Source organism: Rhizophagus irregularis, chromosome 3 (genome assembly GCF_026210795.1).
Source record: "Rhizophagus irregularis chromosome 3, complete sequence".
Lineage (NCBI taxonomy): Eukaryota > Fungi > Glomeromycota > Glomeromycetes > Glomerales > Glomeraceae > Rhizophagus > Rhizophagus irregularis.
Genome location: NC_089431.1, coordinates 3969383 through 3988865, shown reverse-complemented (window position 1 = coordinate 3988865; position 19483 = coordinate 3969383). Strand labels below are relative to the sequence as shown.

Here is a 19483-nt window from a genome sequence, read left to right as displayed (position 1 = left end):
CGTAACCCATTTCTTTGATTTATTGGGGACAAAATTTCCTTTTTTGGAAATTGGTGTAACGTCATGTGATATAACGCGATAAAAAAGTTGACCGGGCATTACGAACGGCTGAAATTAAGTTTAGTCTTATTTATTTACGGCATATTACACTACGGCATTACGGCGTCAAGTTAAATTACGGCATTACGGCATTATGGCAATTACGGTTTACGGTTTTTAATTACGGTGATTACGGCACGTGCCGTAACCGTAATAATAATTTCAGCGGCAACTATATCTCCTTGAGCAAAAGGAAATAAATTTTAAGATACAATTTTTAATTAAGGAAATTGGTATATTAACTGAAATTTTAACCTTATTATGTATTATTTGAAGTTGATATATTATACACCAAAAGATTTTACCTTCTGGTGATATCCTACTGATAATGGACAATTAAATATAGTAGAAGTAGAAGTAATTAAAGGATTTTAACTGAAGATTGTTTAGATTGATAGTCTGATAGCTAATTAAATATAAAAGTTTGATATTTATAAATTTCCCTATAATTGATCCTTAGTGTACTTGTAATAATTTATTATTATCTAAATTTTACTTTATATAGTAGTCATAACAAATAACAATGCGCAAATGGTATACAATATATATAGGTAAATAATTCCAAATATATATTATACAAATGGATATACAGTAAACAAAATTTTAATTTAGCCTACTGAAAATTGGTTTGAAATTTCTAATATTACTAATATTAACAACTAAGTAAATAATTGGATTGAAAATAAAGTAGTATATTTTAAAAATATTTTCAAAAAAAAAATATTTTATAAACTAATCTAATTATGATACAACTAAAATGTAATTATTGTATAATACTAGATACTTATTATTTACTATATCTTTATTCTGAAAGTATTAAACCTTGCAATTTTTTATATAAATACTTAAATTATATTATATGTATAATTAGATATTACTTCATCAACAGGTTTCCATAAAATACAATGAAAACCAATTACTAAAATGACAAATCCTTTTAATTTATTAGGATTTGATTTAACTATTTTGACACGTTCATCAAATATTCCTGAACTAGAATAATCAACAACTCTTCCCTTTGAAATTGTATTCATATATGATTCCAGTTGACTTATACCACTGTTTAATACTTCACCTATAGTTGTCTGGTTTGTTCTTTTATATTCTTTAGACCAATATGCATATGGTCTTTTTAGTAAATCTTCTTCATTTTCCTTTTCAAGGATTTTATCTAAGTTTTCTAACTCATTTGCACCATATTTAACTTTCTGATTTTTTATTAAACCAACTAATGGAATATATTTTAATTCTAAGCTAATATAGTAAATATCACCTATTCCTTTCAAAACAAAAATATCTGAATAACCAAAGCGACCTGATCCCTTTAACTTTTTACCATCCATTACTAATGAAAGCTCTGGAATACGATATTTTAATAAGATTCACTTGATCACCGTGAAGTTTGAAAACCCTAAAAATATTATAATAATAAATTTGTAATATTACAAAGTAATATTACAAACAAAGGGAAGTCAAAGCGATTGTAATTAATTTTATTAAATTAAAAATTTAACTTGTCGAAATGTTTAAAAAAATTCTGTTGAGTCTTTAATGGTAAAAGACTTTCAATAATTGCCTGAAGTATAGATTCATTTGCTAAAGATAAAGACATTCTTGATCTAGTTAATAGAAATGTCTTTAAAATTTCAATAAAAGGTATAAAATTATTACCTATAACAAGACTTTCATATGCTGAAGCAATAAGGAGCGCATTATTAATAACCTGTCTATATATTAAATTATTTTTATTATGTTCTAAAATTTGACATTGTTTCTTCCAGGATCTATCAGTATCATCAGTATCATCAGTATCAGTATCTCTTACTCTTTTCAGTTCTCTTGTTTGTCTATCATAAAGAATAATTTTTTCATTCCATTTTTCATTAAAAATAGATTCTAATATTTTACCTGAACAATATTCTTTACTTTTAATATCATTATATGTATAACAATTACAAAATATTAAATGAATATCTTTTTCAAATTCTTTTAAACTTGTATATTGATTATTTTCTAATTTTGAATTTATAGTAAATAGGTCCATTGGATATTCTATAACCTTATTTTTAACATCCTTTTCAGTATATTTATAAAATAAATTAGCATAAGATTCATTTTCAAGTTCATGAAAATTTAGATAAATCTAGTTGTGAAGTTTCAGAAAGATTTTTAACAGAACTTTTACCTGTTTTTTTTGAAAGTAAAGATATATCTGATTGTAAAGTTTTAGTTTCAAGTTCATGAAAATTTAGATAAATCTAGTTGTGAAGTTTCAGAAAGGTTACCTGTTTTTTTTGAAAGTAAAGATATATCTGATTGTAAAGTTTTAGAATGTGATTTAACAGTGGTAAAAAGATTTTTCTTTTGATTGTAAAGTTTCAGAAAATTTAATTGGCTTTTTTGGAAGAGGTGTAACAGTAGTAATCATATTTTCTTTTTCATATTCCTTAATAATTTTCTGACTTTCTTCATATTCTTTGATAACTTCTTGCCAATATATTTGCAAATCTTTTTTACGTTGATACTCTTCAATTACCTATTATAAGAAAGCAAATTGTTAATGTATGCTAAATTTTTATTTAGTAGTAAAGAAGGTACATAGCCAGTTCCTCCTCCAGAATTAGCAGACTTTACTAACAACAAAGTAGGGCGCCTGGAATGAGAGCCCGGAGTGGTTACCAGGCGAACGAGACCAGTAATTCTCAAAAAGTGACCACCATGGATATTAGAGAGTTACCCAACTTTGCAAAATAAAAATAAAACATACCTTTTTCTTTAATTCAGTAAAAGTATTTGAATCAAATAACTTTTTTGCATTATGCAAAAAGCGATTAATCCAAACTTTTCTAATGGAAAATTAGTTAATTGAGACAATGAAGCAATAATAGTATTTCAGTTAAGTTTCAAAAATCCATGGTAAGAAATTTTTCTTGGTTCATTTAAATAAAAAACAAGTTCTTCAAATCCAATATAATCAAATCCAATATAATTCTAATTCTAAAAAAAATATAAAGTATTTCTAATTCTAAAAAAAATATAAAGTATTATAAGTATTATATTATATATACTGTAGGTTATATAGATAAGATTGTAGATTGTAGAATTTGTTAATATTTACAAAAGCAAAAAGCAAAGAATTTATGAAAAGCAAAAATTGGAAGAAAAATTAGACATCTTAAATATGCAAAAAAATGATATGACTTGAACTGATAAATTATTTGTCAATTTGACTTATTCTTATAAAAAATGACAAACTAAAAAATCAGCTTATTATTTTTTGTAATAATGGATTAAAATGATAAAAGCTGATTCATTTTGTAATATTTATATTGTTATGTTTCATTGTAATACTTATTTTTTTTTTTAGTCATACAGTATCATTAGTTAATTATCCAAATATGGCTTACATTAAATATGATTAATAATAAATGAATCATATGACTCATAAATCATTAAATTTACATATAATGATTCATATGTTCTCATTAATCTTACTCATTATTACGACTTAGGTATATAATAGATGTAGTAACTTCTACAAATAAATTACCATTATATAAAGATAAACAATTTATGCATACTATGTCAAATCTAAAACTAATTTAAAATTAACACGGTTTTCAAAATAATCTTTTTTTCAAACATTTTTATGCAACATTTTTGGAATGCGCGTAAAGACAATATTTTGAGAATACCAATTATCTTTTTTTTTTTCTGTTTATTCCTAAACCTTTTGCTAATATCATTTCTTTTGGGCATTTAGTACTTATTGTTATTAAAAATTTTTTTTTCGATTAGGCCCAAACTTTGACAAATGATATCTCGATTCAAAACCAATTATTTACGGTGACCGTTCACGTACTACTATTCCTTTTTTTTATAAAAAATAAATGATAGTAAAATTATAATGTAATAAATGTATGATAAATTTCATCCCAAATTTATTTAATATTTTGGATAACAATTAAAATTGATAATAGTTCTTGCGTAAAAATACGTTGACTAATGAACAAATTAACATTTTCTTTGAAATGACATGAGTTTTTATTCTATGTATCATTTGAACATATGATATTTATTTCGCCATAATATTCGTATAACAAATAAAATAATACAAATAAATTTAAAATTTCATATATTCAAATATTATTTATATCAATATCAAATTCCTTTGTAACATATTCTATATTTTAAGTTTAAAAAATTTGAATTATTATTTGGAAAATAGTGGAAAGCAACATAACATATTTACTTACCGTTATTTTGAGGTTCATTTAAATTTTTATTAATGTCTAACTCTATTTCTTTTGCAAAATATTCTAATGAAGCATAAAAATCTAATTAAATTTATGAATTAACTAAAATATAAATAAGTGAGAGGTCGTCATTTACCAGAATTTTCATTTCCGAATAATTTTCTCCTGGTCTAGATAATTAATTATTTTCAAAAAAAAAAATAATTGTAAATGAAAAAAACTATTTTACTGTAGTAATTATAAAAATTTAAATTCGAATAAAATAGTTGAGTACAATAAAAGATGTGGTTCAACTTTTTATCGGCAAATTATACACAAAGTTTAATTTTCGTACCATTATCATTACCGTCTTCAATTGAATTGTTAAACTTCCTTTTATCTTTAAATAAATTATATTAATGATAGCACAAATAAAATATCAAATAATAATTAATTAATTAAATACCAATAAATGCTGCATTGTTTTTCTGATAATAATAAAATGGATCTAAGTAATTGTTTCAAAAGTAAATAAAAAAAATATTTTCTTACAACAAAATGTATGTAGTTAGCGCCATAAAATTGTTTACCAATCGATTGACTCCTTGAATTCCTTAAAGACATTGCAGAATTAATCATTCTACTTAAAGGTCTACTTTTATAAATTGCACCTGTATTATTTGTTATTACAGGTCCAATGTCTGATGATTCTATAATTTTAGTTTGAATTAGATTAATTTCATTAGCCCATATTTTATCGACTCCATAGAATATGTCTAAAGCTGTTGGTCTTTTATTTGGATCAGAATGCCAGCAACTTTTCATTAATTCAATATATCCTTCAGGTGCATTTGTAACAATTGGCGGCCGTAAACCATCACATATTTTGATTATAAGTTCTATATCATGATTTTCATTCCAAAAAGGTCTTCTGCCTGTCATAAACTCCCGCATAATCATCCCAAAACTATATATATCTAAAGCCTTAGTATATTTTTGTCCTTGAAAAATCTCTGGTGCCATATAAGGAATAATACCATATTTCTCATTATTATTATTTGTACATTCAGTTGCAGATTTACTTATTCCTAGATCACCTATATATGAAAGGTTGCCATCAAAAAAGATATTTCCACTATGTAAATCTCTGTGGGTAATTCCAGTGCCATGTATAAGACAAAATCCATTTGTTATATTCCATAATCCATATAATTTCGTTTCCCAACTAATATTATAGAAGTCATTATTCAAATAATGCATCAAATCTCCTAAAGCATAATATTCCATAATAAACACAATATCTTTAGTATTAGGTTCTTGAGTAATTCCAAAATATTCACTAAGGTGGCCTATATATAGGTTTTTAGTTGAAGAAGCAATCTGATAAAGTATCTTGAGCTAAAAAAAAATCATTGCCTTTCAATCATTACATTAAAGATATAAAAATATTGCGTGTACATGTACATTACCTCATTCAGTTCCTTGGATGTAATGTTTTTAGAATTGTTAAGCTTTTTGAGGACAACGGTATAATTATTGTTACGAGTAATATTCCAATCATTATGTTTAATCTCATCCCAATTATTAATCGGGCCATTAACCCAAATGGCTTTATAAATTTTACTAAATCCTCCTTCGGCAATAAATTCTATATTTTTAAATTGATCATAAGGAATAAACTCCATTTTACCACCTTCTATAATGGCATAATTACTTTGAGTATATCTGATAAAATCGTCAATAACTTGGTTTCCACTTTGTTTAGGCTTAAGCATTGTCTTTATTGTAACACACGTGACAAATCTCGTGACTTTTATCAAAAATTTTTCTTTTTCTATTACATTCATTACATTTCTTATATCTGTTTTGTGAGTTTCGTGTTGGTTGAGTTGAAGGCGTGTTGTCCGATATTAAAAAGTCAATTTTATGTTTATAATTTACTGGTTGTTCCATTGTTTCAATTCATTTAAAATAAAAATTTCATTCGTTTGTAACGTTAAGAAAACTTTCTAGTATATATATTTGTGGTAGAATTTAACACGGAATTCTTTTTACAAATTTCCATGAAAAATTCTATACATTCATTCCTCGCAGGTAAATAATCTAGAAGCTCATTTTGGAAGATTTTTGAATAAAATTTGACAAGAACCCCATCAAAGAATAAAAGAACCCCATCAAAGAATAAAAGAATTCTATCAAGGAATGATCAACTAGAAATTCACGTGGTAGGTTATGGCAAGCCGAGTTGGACTAAACTATCCGGGTGAAAAATCAAGCATGGATTGACAAAATGTTACACCGTGCCTGATGTTCATCTGTCCGTGCTTCAACTGCGATATTCATCTGTCATGTGCTGATATTTTATCTATCCGTCATGCTTGATATTTATCTATCACATGCTTGATGTTTTATCTGTCCGTGCTTGATATTTTAGCTGTTCGTGCTTGATGTCTTATCTGTTCATGCCTGATGTTTTACAGACGGACCAAATATCAAGCATAAACACATAAATGAACATCAAGCATGAACAGGTAAAATGTCTCTAACTCGGCTTGCCATAGTAGGTATAACAATAATATGACGCAGTTGCATTAATTTAGGTGTTTGTGTAGAAATAATATTTTTTATATTTATTTAAAATGAACCATTTGTCGGATAAGGTATTTATAACATATGATTTCCCATATCTATAGTCTATTTATTTTTTATAAAGCACATGTGATTCTCTTATCTAGCTACTGTATTTACTGATTATTACATATTTTACTATCAAAACATTTTATTATTAATAATTAATAATTAGGCATCGTTATTTTTTATTTAATTTTACAACAAATAATTGTATTTGAGAATAAATAAAGTACTCAAAGTATTTACAATTTGGATATAAAACTAATGACTAAACAAAATAAGCTCATAAATTAATTTAGTTTAACATGTTAACTATTAGCAAGCGCCTAAATTGATAAATTGATGATGTATGATATGGTTATTAAAAAACTGTAAAATATATATTTAGCACAAAATTTAAAAATTTAATTTGGAAACTTATAAATTTATTACGACGAGAACTATTTTTTTGTGTATTATACGAAAACTTTTCGTGTCCGTAAGGTTACTATTACACTGTTTTTTAGATGTGTGTTTTTAATATTTATGTTATAGGTACTGTAAATTTATGCAAATTGATTTTCATAACTCAATCCTCATGAATTATTTAGCTGAAAATAATGCAAACTGGACGAAAAATTTTTTAATATCGATAAATCAAACAAGTTTCGAAATATCTTTCTTGGAAATGAAAAAAAAAATATTGTACTGATTTAATATGAGTAAAACATTAAAATCACAATCTTGTTTATTCAAAATTATTATCCCAAATATTTAAAATTCAACCTTGACGAGAAAATTTTAAATGGAAATTCGCTCAACATCCCTGATCCTATTATAAGCTTTTTAAAAGATGATTTCAATTATTAAAAAAAATGCATGACAACAATATGTTCCTTTTATTGATAACTTTTAAAGAATTTTCTGAATGGTATTACTTTGCAAAACAATTTTATCGAATGAATCGTGCGAAAATGTTTATGATAATTATATTACAAAAATTATGAATAAAAATACCGAACGAATTTCAAAATGGGATGATAAATTAGTTGCTACGGACAAGTTAACATTTTCATATGATTCAAATAAATGAAATAATGCTTCGTGTGTTGACGCCTAGCAAATTTCACGTAATTTGTATTTAATCAGCATTCTATTTATAACAACTATGAAATTGTTAATAAATTAATGCAGGATATAATCCAGCTCTGACTTAATGTTATTATCAATGATAGTAGAATATTACGTTTATATAAATAATGTGCAATCTTCATTACGGTCCATCATTTAAAAAACAAATCAATTTCCAAATTCCAACCAAAGTAGTACAACTTTCCATAAAATGGTAGATGGATTCAAATTCGATTAATTAATTATTTACTTCATGTAGTATGATCAGCAACTCCAGAGCCGAAAAAATTCCATAATGGCCGGCATTAGATTAAGGATTGGCCTAAATATATAAATCCGCAATATCGATCATTTTCGGGTGTTACCGTCAATCTTAATATCCCGTGCGGCCGTATTATTACGTTTTCACGCCGCACAAACTAAATATAAATATGATTGACAAAATTAAAAATTAATTAAAATTTATTTTATTCTTTTTTTTTTTTTAAAAAAAAAAAAGAACCAGTTATAATGGATGATGATAAATTTTTACCAAAATTATCACAAAATTTACTTGAAATTTTAGATGATGGAGAATTTTATGATATTACAATTGAAGTTGGTAGTGACCCTTACGTAAAAATATTCCGTGCACATATGAATATATTAAATTATCGTTCTTCTCATTTACGAAATATTTTATCAACTAATAAAAATAAAAGTGATGATGGAACTTTAACACATATTAAATTACCAAATATTTTACCTGAAATTTTTCAAATAGTATTAAGGTAAGAATTTTAATTAATTAAAAAATTTATTTATTTTAATTTTTTTTTAAATTTTTCTTTTATTTATTTATTTATTTATTTAATATTAATTTTTTTATTATTATTCTAGATATATTTATGGAGGGAGATTATCTTTTGAAGGGTATGATGTAGCAGATATCATCAAAACTTTAGTTGCCGCTAGCGAACTTGATCTTCAAGAATTAGTTAATCATTTACAATCTTTTTTGATCAATAAGCACGCAACTTGGGTGGAAAAAAATTTTAACATTATTTATCAAACAAGTTTTGAAAATGATTCTTTGTTGGGTCTTCAAAATTATTGTAATGATCTTATATCCAAGAATCCAGATAAAATATTTAATTCACTTAATTTTTCTTCAATTCCAGAAAAAGTTTTAATCTTACTTATTCAAAATGATAACCTTAAAATGAGTGAAGTTCAAGTTTGGAAATATGTTCTTAAATGGGGACTCGATCAAAATCCGGGATTACCTTCTGAACCTGAAAGTTTTTCTGTAGATGATTTTAGTATATTAAAAAATACCTTACAACAATGTATCCCTTTAATTAAGTTTGATAATTTTAGTTCAAAAGAATTTTTAGAAAATGTATTTCCTTATAGAGAAATTCTACCTGAGAAATTATTTATAGAATTGTTAAAACTTTTTTTGGATCATGATCGTAAACCAGTTGATCAACCAGAACCAGAGGAGACTAAAGAACCGGAGGAGACTAAAGAGATTAAACCTAAAGCTAAAACACATGAAAAGATTCAAACTGAGTCGATAAATGCTGGAAATATTCCGACCATTAACCCAACTATTCCGATCGTTAACCCAACTACCCGACGGATGTCTAATGAAACCAGGCCAAAAAATACTAACAGGATTGATTCAAGAATTATCACATTAGAACATGCTAAATTAATCTCAGAATGGATTAATAGATTGAATGTTATTGCTTCATATGAATTCAGATTAATTTTCCGTGGATCTATTAATGGATTTACTGATAGGGACTTCCGTGCAGTCTGTGAAAATCAATCTCGTACTGTAACTGTTATTAAAGTAGAGGATAGTAGCGAAATTCTTGGAGGATATAATCCGATTGAATGGAAATTTGGTAGTAGCTATGACACCACCTTCGATAGTTTTATATTCTCTTTTGATAAAAATAAAAGTATCGAGAATCATGTTTTGAGTCGTGTATGGAAAAGAAAATTTGCCATATCTAATCACACTCAACGCGGCCCATCATTTGGAGAGAGTGATCTTATTTTGCGTGGAGGTTATGGTTTTAATAATAGTTTTTGTAAGCAATCATCCTATGATAAACCGATCAGAACAAGTATTGATAAATTTTCTGTAGAAGAATATGAAGTATTTCAAATTATATAATAGTACATGACAAAGTTTCACAACAAGTTATTTTTGCCTTTTATTGTTTAAAAAATCTTTCCAGTAATTTTATCTGTCTATTATAAGTTTTTAATCAAATTATAACTTTATAGTGATATACACCTTAATAGCTCTATTTTCATTTACAAGATTTACGAAATATTATCTTTTTCACACAATATAGCCGTTTTTTTTTTCTTTTCAAAAAAATATTCACGTTTAAATAATAATAGGAGGTAATATCATTGTGTGCGTTTTCAATAAAGTGTTCTATTAAAGCTATCATGAATTTGTCTATTCTATTGAATTTTAAATACTTTGAGATTTTTTAAGAAAATTCCCGGTCTGGTGGAGTTTGATGCCTAAAAAAAATCTGTCAATGTATTGTAATTTGCTTTTATTTTTTTTCATTAGGTATGAAATTTTGCCAAAATCACGATATACATTTTTACCGAAATTATCATAAATTTTAAAAGGCGACGAATGTTATGATGTTAACAATTGAAGTTGGCTGTTGGCAAAGATTTTGCTAGTTAAACTATTGGTTCGTCTAATTGACCTTTTTTTGAAATTTTATCCTTCTTATTTAATTTTTAAATATAAGTTCAACATAAAAAGAACTAGCTGAGCCTTGGACAATTTATAAGTTCTAAAGGCGGTTAAAAATAATCGTACCGACTATCGAAAAATTTTGACGGAATTTGAAAATACCTATTTTTTGGATAAATTAAGTTGTTTAAACCAAAGAAGATAAAGCTTTTCATAATTTAATCATATTCTTTTGTATCTCCCCACATTTGCATGCGTGTAGTTGTATTTTTTTATTTTTTATTTTTTATTTTTTTTTATTTGGACGATTTATAAAGGCCCTTTAAGTTTATTCAACTTGCCGATGTATATTTAAGCCTATAAGTAAAGAGTATTTACCATAGAAAAAAAATATCAGCTTAAAAGAATATCATATTACTTTAATGCATAGTGGCTAAATAAATATACATCTATTAATTGTCGAAGAAAATATAATTAAAAATCATGAACCTTCTATAAGCATTATAATCCTTATGCCTTACCTGAACTGATTATCATACTATACATTCGTACTAGTTAACTGTTAAGTAAAATAAACTAATTTAAATTAGAATAAAATCGTGTGATTTTATACGTTAACTTATTTTAATAATATTAGCAGACATATTAACTTTCTTTACATTTCTTCCCCAATTTTTTTCATAATAATTGTTACAATTTTTAAAATTGAGTTCCTTTAATAATATATTTTTCTAGAGATTTAGACTAATAAATAAATGTTTCATTTTATTTATTTATTTATTTATTTTTTACCTACATAACCAATCAAAATTTTCGTTTATTTATGTTTTATAATTTGAAATAATTCATATTCTTCTATAGCAAATTCACAAGTAAGTTTGAATACATGATTACTTGGATGATTATGAAAATTTGATTTAGGTTTACAATTTTGACATAAATCATAATCTGGGCAAGTTGTACACTTCCATCTCATTCCATGGATAATATCATCACAGCAATCACATAATAATTCAAGATAAGAGGGTTCTGCAAGATTTATAAAGAGTCTATAAATAATTTATAGAAAGTAAAATTATCTAATAATAAGGAAACTTCATACCTGAAGAGGTCGTATCATTTCTTCTGATTTGTCTTTCATAACTATCTTTTTTACAATAACAACCATCATACCGCAAAATAAGGTCTGTGCCACCAAATGAAGGACCATAAGTATGATGATTAAATATGGCAGACTTTTTATTTTTAACCCGACTTAAAATATGTTTATTAATATCATCACCACTATCAAACGAGAATATAAAACTATCTTTAGTAACGCCGTAACTATATTTAGATTTCCACTCGATTGGATTATATCCTCCAAGAATTTCGTTACTATTCTTCACTTTAACAACTGTTACAGTGCAAGATTGATTATCACAGGTTTCATGAAATTTATCAATAGAAAACTCTTCACGAGATCCACGAAAAATTAATTTGAATTCATATGAAGAAGTTAACTCATCTGTAATATCTAATTTATCAATCCATTTTGAGATTAATTCAGCATGTTGAAATTTAATAATTTTTGAATCGATTAAGTTATCAATTAACTTGCTATCGGGATGTAAATTTAAAATTTTTTTCAATAAATCTTTGTATAATTCTTTTGGTAAAACTTTCTTATATGGTAATACTTCACCAGAAAATTCTCTAGGAGTTAAATAATTAAACTTAATAAAAGGAATAATTTGTTGTAAAGTATTCTTCAATACGTTAAAATCTTCTTTTGAAAAGGTTGCAGGATCAATAGGAAGTTCAGGATTCTGAGCAAGTCCCCATTTAATCACATATTTCCAAACTTGAATTCCACTCATTTGAAGGTTAGTATTTTGAATAATTGAAATTAAAAGTTTTTCTGAAATCGAAGAAAAACTAATTGATTTAAGTACTTTATCTGGTCCTTTAGAAATTAAGTCAGTACAATATTTTTGTAGTTCCAAGAAATTAATATTTTCAAAACTTGTTTGATATATCAAATTAAAATTTTGTTCCATCCAATGAGTTTTATTTTTTATCAAAAAGGATTGTAAATAAACAACTAATTCTTGAAGATTAAGTTCACTAGCAGCAACCAAGATCTTAATAATATCTAAAGATCACATTTCTCCAAAGAAAGCCTTCCTCCATAAATATACCTAAAATAAAAAATATTTATACGAAAATAAAATATATGTAAAATTGTGTAAAACGACAAAATTATTTACTTTATCACCTACCTTAAAATATTTGAAAACTTTCTGGTAAAATATTTGGTAATTTAATATGTACCAAAGTATCATCATTCTTCTTTTTATTTGTTGACAAAATTCTTTGTAAATAAGTAGAACGGTAATTTAGGATGACCATATGAGCACGAAATATTTTAACATAAGGGTCATTACCAACTTCTATTGTAATATCATCATATTCTTCATCGTTCAAAATTTTGAGTAAATTTTGTGATAAATTTGGTAAGAATTTAATATCTTCCATTATGACTTTTTTTTTTAAAAAAAAAAATATATAAATAAAAAAAATAATTATCTGTTATATATCGTTTTTTTCAGCTGCTGTTACACGAGTAATTGTACACAAACAGATCAGCATACATGCGAAATTAGCATTCCCTTTTTACATGATTCTGGCCAGAATAAGTATAATTTAAGCCAAAATTCATAATTCTGGCCAGGGGTGATTCTTTTCGATTGAAATTCTGAATTTTTTTAATTCAAGCTTTCTATTCTTCTAAAAGTTCTTTCGCCAAAATTTTTTTTAAAGATTTCCTAACAAAGCTTTGTATTAGAAACATTATATTTAAATTTACAAGTTTTTACGTATTTTGTGAACAGAATAATATGTTTATGATTTCATTCAATGTTTCATAAACTTTAATTTAGTTCTATCACAGTATCATTATTCTCACTTCACAAGCAATAAAGAGTTCGATTAATATCTTATTTAATTAAACTATCTCAAATGATTCAGTAACTTCTGGGAAGTCGTCTCGTTTAAGTAAATCATGAAGAATAATTTTTTTTTTTTAAAGGAGAATTGTTTGATGATAGATTTTGATCTTAACAAATTCAATTCATGATTCTATTTCTCTTCAACTTGAAATCATCTGCATCATTAGAATTAAATAAAAATCAAAATGAAGTTTTGAAATCATTTTATTATTATAAAGTTTCTTTAAATAGTTTAATTTTTTATTGTATTGAATTTAAATCTTATAAATTAAATATGAAATAATAATTTTCATTCAAATAATAAAAAAAAAATGATAGAAATTAAAGAAACTTTATAATAATATTCGATCACGTATTCAACGTTTAATTGATCACATGTAGTGATTAATCAATAACTCAAGCGAATATAAATGATCAATCGTTATCGCCATGCGTGTTAAACTATATTTCTTTCTTCATGTCGATTTAGTTGGGCCATTTGTTGTAATATACCTTTCACATTTCAAAAAACGAGAAAATTCTAACCTAGTCAGTAAAAATCACTAGCACATCACTTTTCAACTCCATATTTCGTAAAAAATCACATATTCACTTTTATTTCTTTTATTTTGTGTATTCTGTGTCAATACAAAGACATAGTTTTGCCTCTTACTTCAGTGTTAAAAATTATATTCGTTTTCATTTCTTTAAGTTAAAGATTTATGTAAATTAACTCCAACATTCGGTTACCAGAAACCAAAAGACTTAAATTTGACAGAAGTAACTGCGCCACAATTAATATTAAGTTGAAATTTATATCAACTGTCTTTTTTTTACCCCAGAAAACAAAACTTACCATTAAATTTTCAACTCTATCATTTTTTGACGGTAATTATTATGACCATCGGGACCTCGAGATTCTTCCCGTGACTATCGGTTTCTGGAGGATTTCTTCGGTTTGTGCTGCGCGTTGGATAAATACATCAACAATGTATGCAATTATTACTTTGTTGGACTACAGTAGTGTATAACTTGCAGTAGTTTTGCAGTACCCTCCAGCAGTGATGTTCTTGCCTTCTTGGAAGCTTCCAATAACATTTTGTCAGAATTGGAAAATTTTGAAATTATTGAAAGATGCCGATCTTCCCAATCAAAATCTTTTTGAAATTGGACCACCCCAAATGATCATCAAAGGTTATAACCTTACGATTTATGTCACAAATGCATAGGTTATAACCTTATATGGGCGGCCCATGGGCCATAATTTAATGTCACGTGACCCGATTTTTAATTCTGGCCCAACATGCGCAATTTTGGCATGTTAATTTTGGAACACATTACATACGTTAATTACTGTACATGTTATCCAGATGTAACATGCGTTAATTCTGGTGCATGTTACTCATCCGTAATATGCGTTAATTCTGGCGCATGTTACTCATCCGTAACATGCGTTAATTCTGGCGCATGTTACTCATCCGTAACATGCGTTAATTTTGCCGCATGTTACGCTTCTGTAACATGCGTTAATTCTGGCGCATGTTACTCATTCGTAACATGCGCTAATTTGGGCGCATGTTACGCTTCTGTAATATGCGTTAATTCTGGTGCATGTTATTCATCCGTAACATGCGCTAATTTAGACGCATGTTACGCTTCTGTAACATGCGTTAATTCTGGTGCATGTTACTCATCCATAATATGCGTTAATTCTGGTGCATGTTACGCTTCTGTAATATGCGTTAATTCAGGCGCATGTTACTCATCCGTAATATGCGTTAATTCTGGTGCATGTTACTCATCCGTAATATGCGCTAATTTGGGCGCATGTTATGAATGAGTAACATGCATTAATTTTGCTGCATGTTATACTTCTGTAACATGCGTTAATTCTGGTGCATGTTACTCATTCGTAACATGCGCTAATTTGGGTGCATGTTACGCTTCTGTAATATACATTAATTCTGGCACATATTACTCATCCGTAATATGCACTAATTCTGGCGCATGTTTTCTAGTAGTAACTCTGATGCATATTCCTTACTACAATGATTCTGATTTCTAACACATGTTCTTATGTTTAAAACATCAAATATTTAAACTAAGTATTACCAGAATCACTGCATTATATTATAGAATATTGCATATTATACATCAGGAATATATGCAAGAATTGTTGTAAATACATTATAAATTTACATTGGAATATATGCTAAATTACTTCATATTTTATTAATAAATAATATACAGCATCTGGAATATGTGCCATGATTACTACATATTATAGTGGAAAATTCATATTAAATTGTTATATTTATTTGAAATAGTATTTTCAGCAAAAAAATAGCAAAACAATAAAAAATTAACAAAAAAAAAAATAAAATTAACAAAAAAAAATAAAACTAGCAAAAAAAATAAAAAATAAAATTATAAAAAAAAAATAAAATTAATAAAAAAAAAATAAAATTAACAAAAAAAAAATAAAAAAAAATAAAAAATGAAAAAGAAAAAATTAAATATATAGGAATAAGAAAAAACAAATGATTATTATATTTGCATCAGTAAAGTGATTTACATGATCATAAAATTAATTACTTATAAATTTTAAAATATACTATGATATATTATGCAAATCATTTGTTTTTTGTTATTTTTATTTTATTTTGTTTATTTTTTTTTTTGTTGTTTTTTTGTTTATTTTTATTTTTTTTTGTTTATTTTTATTTTTTTTTGTTTATTTTTTTTTTTTGTTTATTTTTTTTTTGTTTATTTTTTTTTTTGTTTATTTTTTTTTTTGTTTATTTTTTTTTTTGTTTATTTATTTTTTTTGTTTATTTTTTTTTTGTTATTTTTATTGTTTTATTATTTTTTTGATTTTAAAAAAATAGCCATCTTTAATAAAGTTATATATATTTCTAATGCATAATATGCAATATTCTATAATATAATATGCATTGATTTTGATAATACTCAGTATTAAATATTTGGTATTTTGGATATAAAAATATGTACTAAAATCACTGTATGTTACAGTAAGGAATATAAACTAGAGTTACTGCATGTTACTGTAGGGAACATGCGCCAATGCTGTCTACCAAATTAGCGCATGTTACGGATGAGTAACATGCGCCAGAATTAACGCATATTACGGATGAGTAACATGCGCCAGAATTAACGTATGTTACAGAAGCGTAACATGCACTAGAATTAACGCATGTTATGGATGAGTAACATGCGCCAGAATTAACGCATGTTACAGAAGCGTAACATGCGTCTAAATTAGCGCATGTTACAGATGAGTAACATGCACCAGAATTAACGCATATTACAGAAGCGTAACATGCGCCCAAATTAGCGCATGTTATGAATGAGTAACATGCGCCAGAATTAACGCATGTTACAGAAGCGTAACATGCGGCAAAATTAACGCATGTTACGGATGAGTAACATGTGCCAGAATTAACGCATGTTACGGATGAGTAACATGCGCCAGAATTAACGCATGTTACGGATGAGTAATATGCGCCAGAATTAACGCATATTACGGATGAGTAACATGCGCCAGAATTAACGCATGTTACAGAAGCGTAACATGCGCCCAAATTAGCGCATGTTATGAATGAGTAACATGCGCCAGAATTAACGCATATTACCCATCCGTAACATGCGTCTGAATCACTGCATGTTACAGATAGGTAACATGCGCCCAATTTATCGCATGTTACAGATGAATAACATGCATCTGAATTACCGCATGTTACATCTGGGTAATATGTACAGTAATTAGCGCATGTAACGTGTTCCAAAATTAACATGCCAAAATTGCGCATGTCAGGCCAGAATTAAAAATCGGGTCACGTGACATTAAATTATGGCCCATGGGCCGCCCATATAAGGTTATAACCTATGCATTTGTGACATAAATCGTAAGGTTATAACCTTTGATGATCACCCGAATGGGGTGAATTGGACATACTGTAGTTATTGGATCTTCCAATGGAAGCTTCCAATCGGTTTATTACCAAAATTGGCAATCGTATATGTGATTAAAATATTTATAGTTAAACGGTTAGATGTTTGATAACTGATTTACACTTTTGCGTCTTTAAAAAAAATGAAAAGATCTAGACTAACTCATCACCTTACTAAATATATAAAAACAAAATTCATGCAGCAATTGCAGCATGTATTGCATGTGTTGAAAAGCTAGAAAATAAGGAAAGTCAAAAATGTCAAAATAATAATAATTTTGGTGAGAATAATCATAAAAAAGATTTTGAAATATCTAAGATATATGTAGAAAGTTTTATTTAAAGTTAACAGAAGAAGCTTCGGTCAAATCATATTCTTCAATATCAAAATTATCTACGCGTAACCATCACTCAAAAAAAAAAAAATTCAATTGAAGGCGATCTTATTCGTAAACTGAGTAAAAAAGAAATACCAAAATTTGAACATCTTCTATTAAGAATGTCAGTAGCAAATGGCTTTCCATTTTAATGGGCTAATCATCCAGCAACTTTAGAATTTTTTGAATATTTAAGCCCATTTCTTGTTTTACCAAAAAAGAAAAGCTTTATCTAACCGCATATTAAACAGATAAACTAAAGATTTAAATACTTTTAGAGATGAAAAATTAATCAATGATCAAATTGGTGATATTAGCGTTTGATGGATGGAAAAATGTTTTAAATCAACATATTTTTGGATCATTGTTTATAACTTCTTCTAGCGAATTTTGATATGGGATGCTTCAGATATAAGCAATGAACGTGAACGGTTAATTGAAGTTATGCCAAAAAGATTCAAGAAATCAGTAGGTTAACTGAAATATTAAACTTAATGCAAATAGTATCTGATAGTGCATCAGCTTATGCAGCAGCTTGGTACTAAGTAAGTAGTTAAATATTTTAATCTAGTAATAAACAATACATTATTAAATTTTAATTTTAATTATATTTAACATTTAATTATACTGTAATAGGCAGCGTCTTCGATTAGAATTTCCAGAAATTGTATTTCTTCCTTGCTTTACGCACAATGTCAGTTAGCAATTAGTGCCATTTTTAAAGAATCTTCGGCTTTAAAAATTACCTCCAGTAATGATATTATAGTTGCGGCTTACTTTAAAAATGCAAACAATAGTTATTTTATTATTAAGTTGATCTAAACAAGCTTTACTAGTAAGTATACTCTTTTTATTTTTATATAATTACTTAATATAATTAATTTTTTTATTTTCATAGAATTTAGCAATTTGTCATGACGTCCACAAGTTGGTTCATCAAACACCGATAAACTTTGTCTGAGATCGATCGACTAGAAAAGAGATGGGATCAATGGGTGCAACTGTTATTACACTCTCTTTTATGCTTCATCCAAAATGTCTAGAATATTTTAATTCTGATCTTAATAATTTTTCATATACTTCTTTGGGATGGTATTAAACGTATTATTAAGACCAAAGCGATTGTTGTTGGAGTTCGAAGATTTTTGTAGAAAAGTTGAACCATTTAATGATGAAACTTTTGAACAATTCGGAGATGAAGTCTTTAAATTTTGATCTTTTATAGAAGGTACTTATAGCGAACTGGATGCAGTTGCTTTAAAAATTTTTGGAATATGTGTGAATGCAGCTTCAGTTGAGAGAATGTGGTCATCTATGGGTTTTTTACATACAGTTCGTCATAATCGATTAATGGTAAGTTAATATTTTATTT

At 26.7% G+C, this 19483-nt stretch overlaps 6 protein-coding genes across 6 annotated transcripts; 2 read left to right on the top strand and 4 right to left on the bottom strand.

Annotated features, from left to right (window-relative positions):
• Window positions 1–944: 944 nt before the first annotated feature.
• OCT59_020983 (uncharacterized protein) lies at window positions 945–1442 on the bottom strand (the record flags this gene model as incomplete). Its single annotated transcript, XM_025310646.1, has 1 exon — window positions 945–1442. The coding sequence occupies one exon, from the start codon at window positions 1440–1442 to the stop codon at window positions 945–947; it is 498 nt and encodes a 165-aa protein (XP_025180271.1).
• Window positions 1443–1600: 158 nt separating this feature from the next.
• OCT59_020982 (uncharacterized protein) lies at window positions 1601–2143 on the bottom strand (the record flags this gene model as incomplete). Its single annotated transcript, XM_025309244.2, has 1 exon — window positions 1601–2143. One exon carries the CDS (start codon window positions 2141–2143, stop codon window positions 1601–1603), a length of 543 nt encoding a protein of 180 aa, XP_025180272.2.
• Window positions 2144–4238: 2095 nt separating this feature from the next.
• OCT59_020981 (uncharacterized protein) lies at window positions 4239–6109 on the bottom strand (the record flags this gene model as incomplete). The annotated part of the gene is made up of 8 exons (XM_066149538.1): window positions 4239–4282; window positions 4356–4418; window positions 4492–4525; window positions 4690–4734; window positions 4801–4842; window positions 4925–4947; window positions 5417–5732; window positions 5804–6109. The coding sequence occupies 8 exons, from the start codon at window positions 6107–6109 to the stop codon at window positions 4239–4241; spliced, it is 873 nt and encodes a 290-aa protein (XP_065990433.1).
• A 2476-nt stretch (window positions 6110–8585) lies between these two features.
• On the top strand, window positions 8586–10526 carry OCT59_020980 (uncharacterized protein; the record flags this gene model as incomplete). The annotated part of the gene is made up of 2 exons (XM_025325617.2): window positions 8586–8845; window positions 8955–10526. 2 exons carry the CDS (start codon window positions 8586–8588, stop codon window positions 10243–10245), a joined length of 1551 nt encoding a protein of 516 aa, XP_025180273.1. The 3' UTR covers window positions 10246–10526.
• Window positions 10527–11611: 1085 nt separating this feature from the next.
• OCT59_020979 (uncharacterized protein) lies at window positions 11612–13311 on the bottom strand (the record flags this gene model as incomplete). The annotated part of the gene is made up of 3 exons (XM_066149537.1): window positions 11612–11823; window positions 11897–12917; window positions 13108–13311. The coding sequence occupies 3 exons, from the start codon at window positions 13309–13311 to the stop codon at window positions 11612–11614; spliced, it is 1437 nt and encodes a 478-aa protein (XP_065990432.1).
• A 1755-nt stretch (window positions 13312–15066) lies between these two features.
• OCT59_020978 (uncharacterized protein) lies at window positions 15067–15603 on the top strand (the record flags this gene model as incomplete). Its single annotated transcript, XM_025309745.2, has 1 exon — window positions 15067–15603. The coding sequence occupies one exon, from the start codon at window positions 15067–15069 to the stop codon at window positions 15601–15603; it is 537 nt and encodes a 178-aa protein (XP_025189947.2).
• Window positions 15604–19483: the final 3880 nt, after the last annotated feature.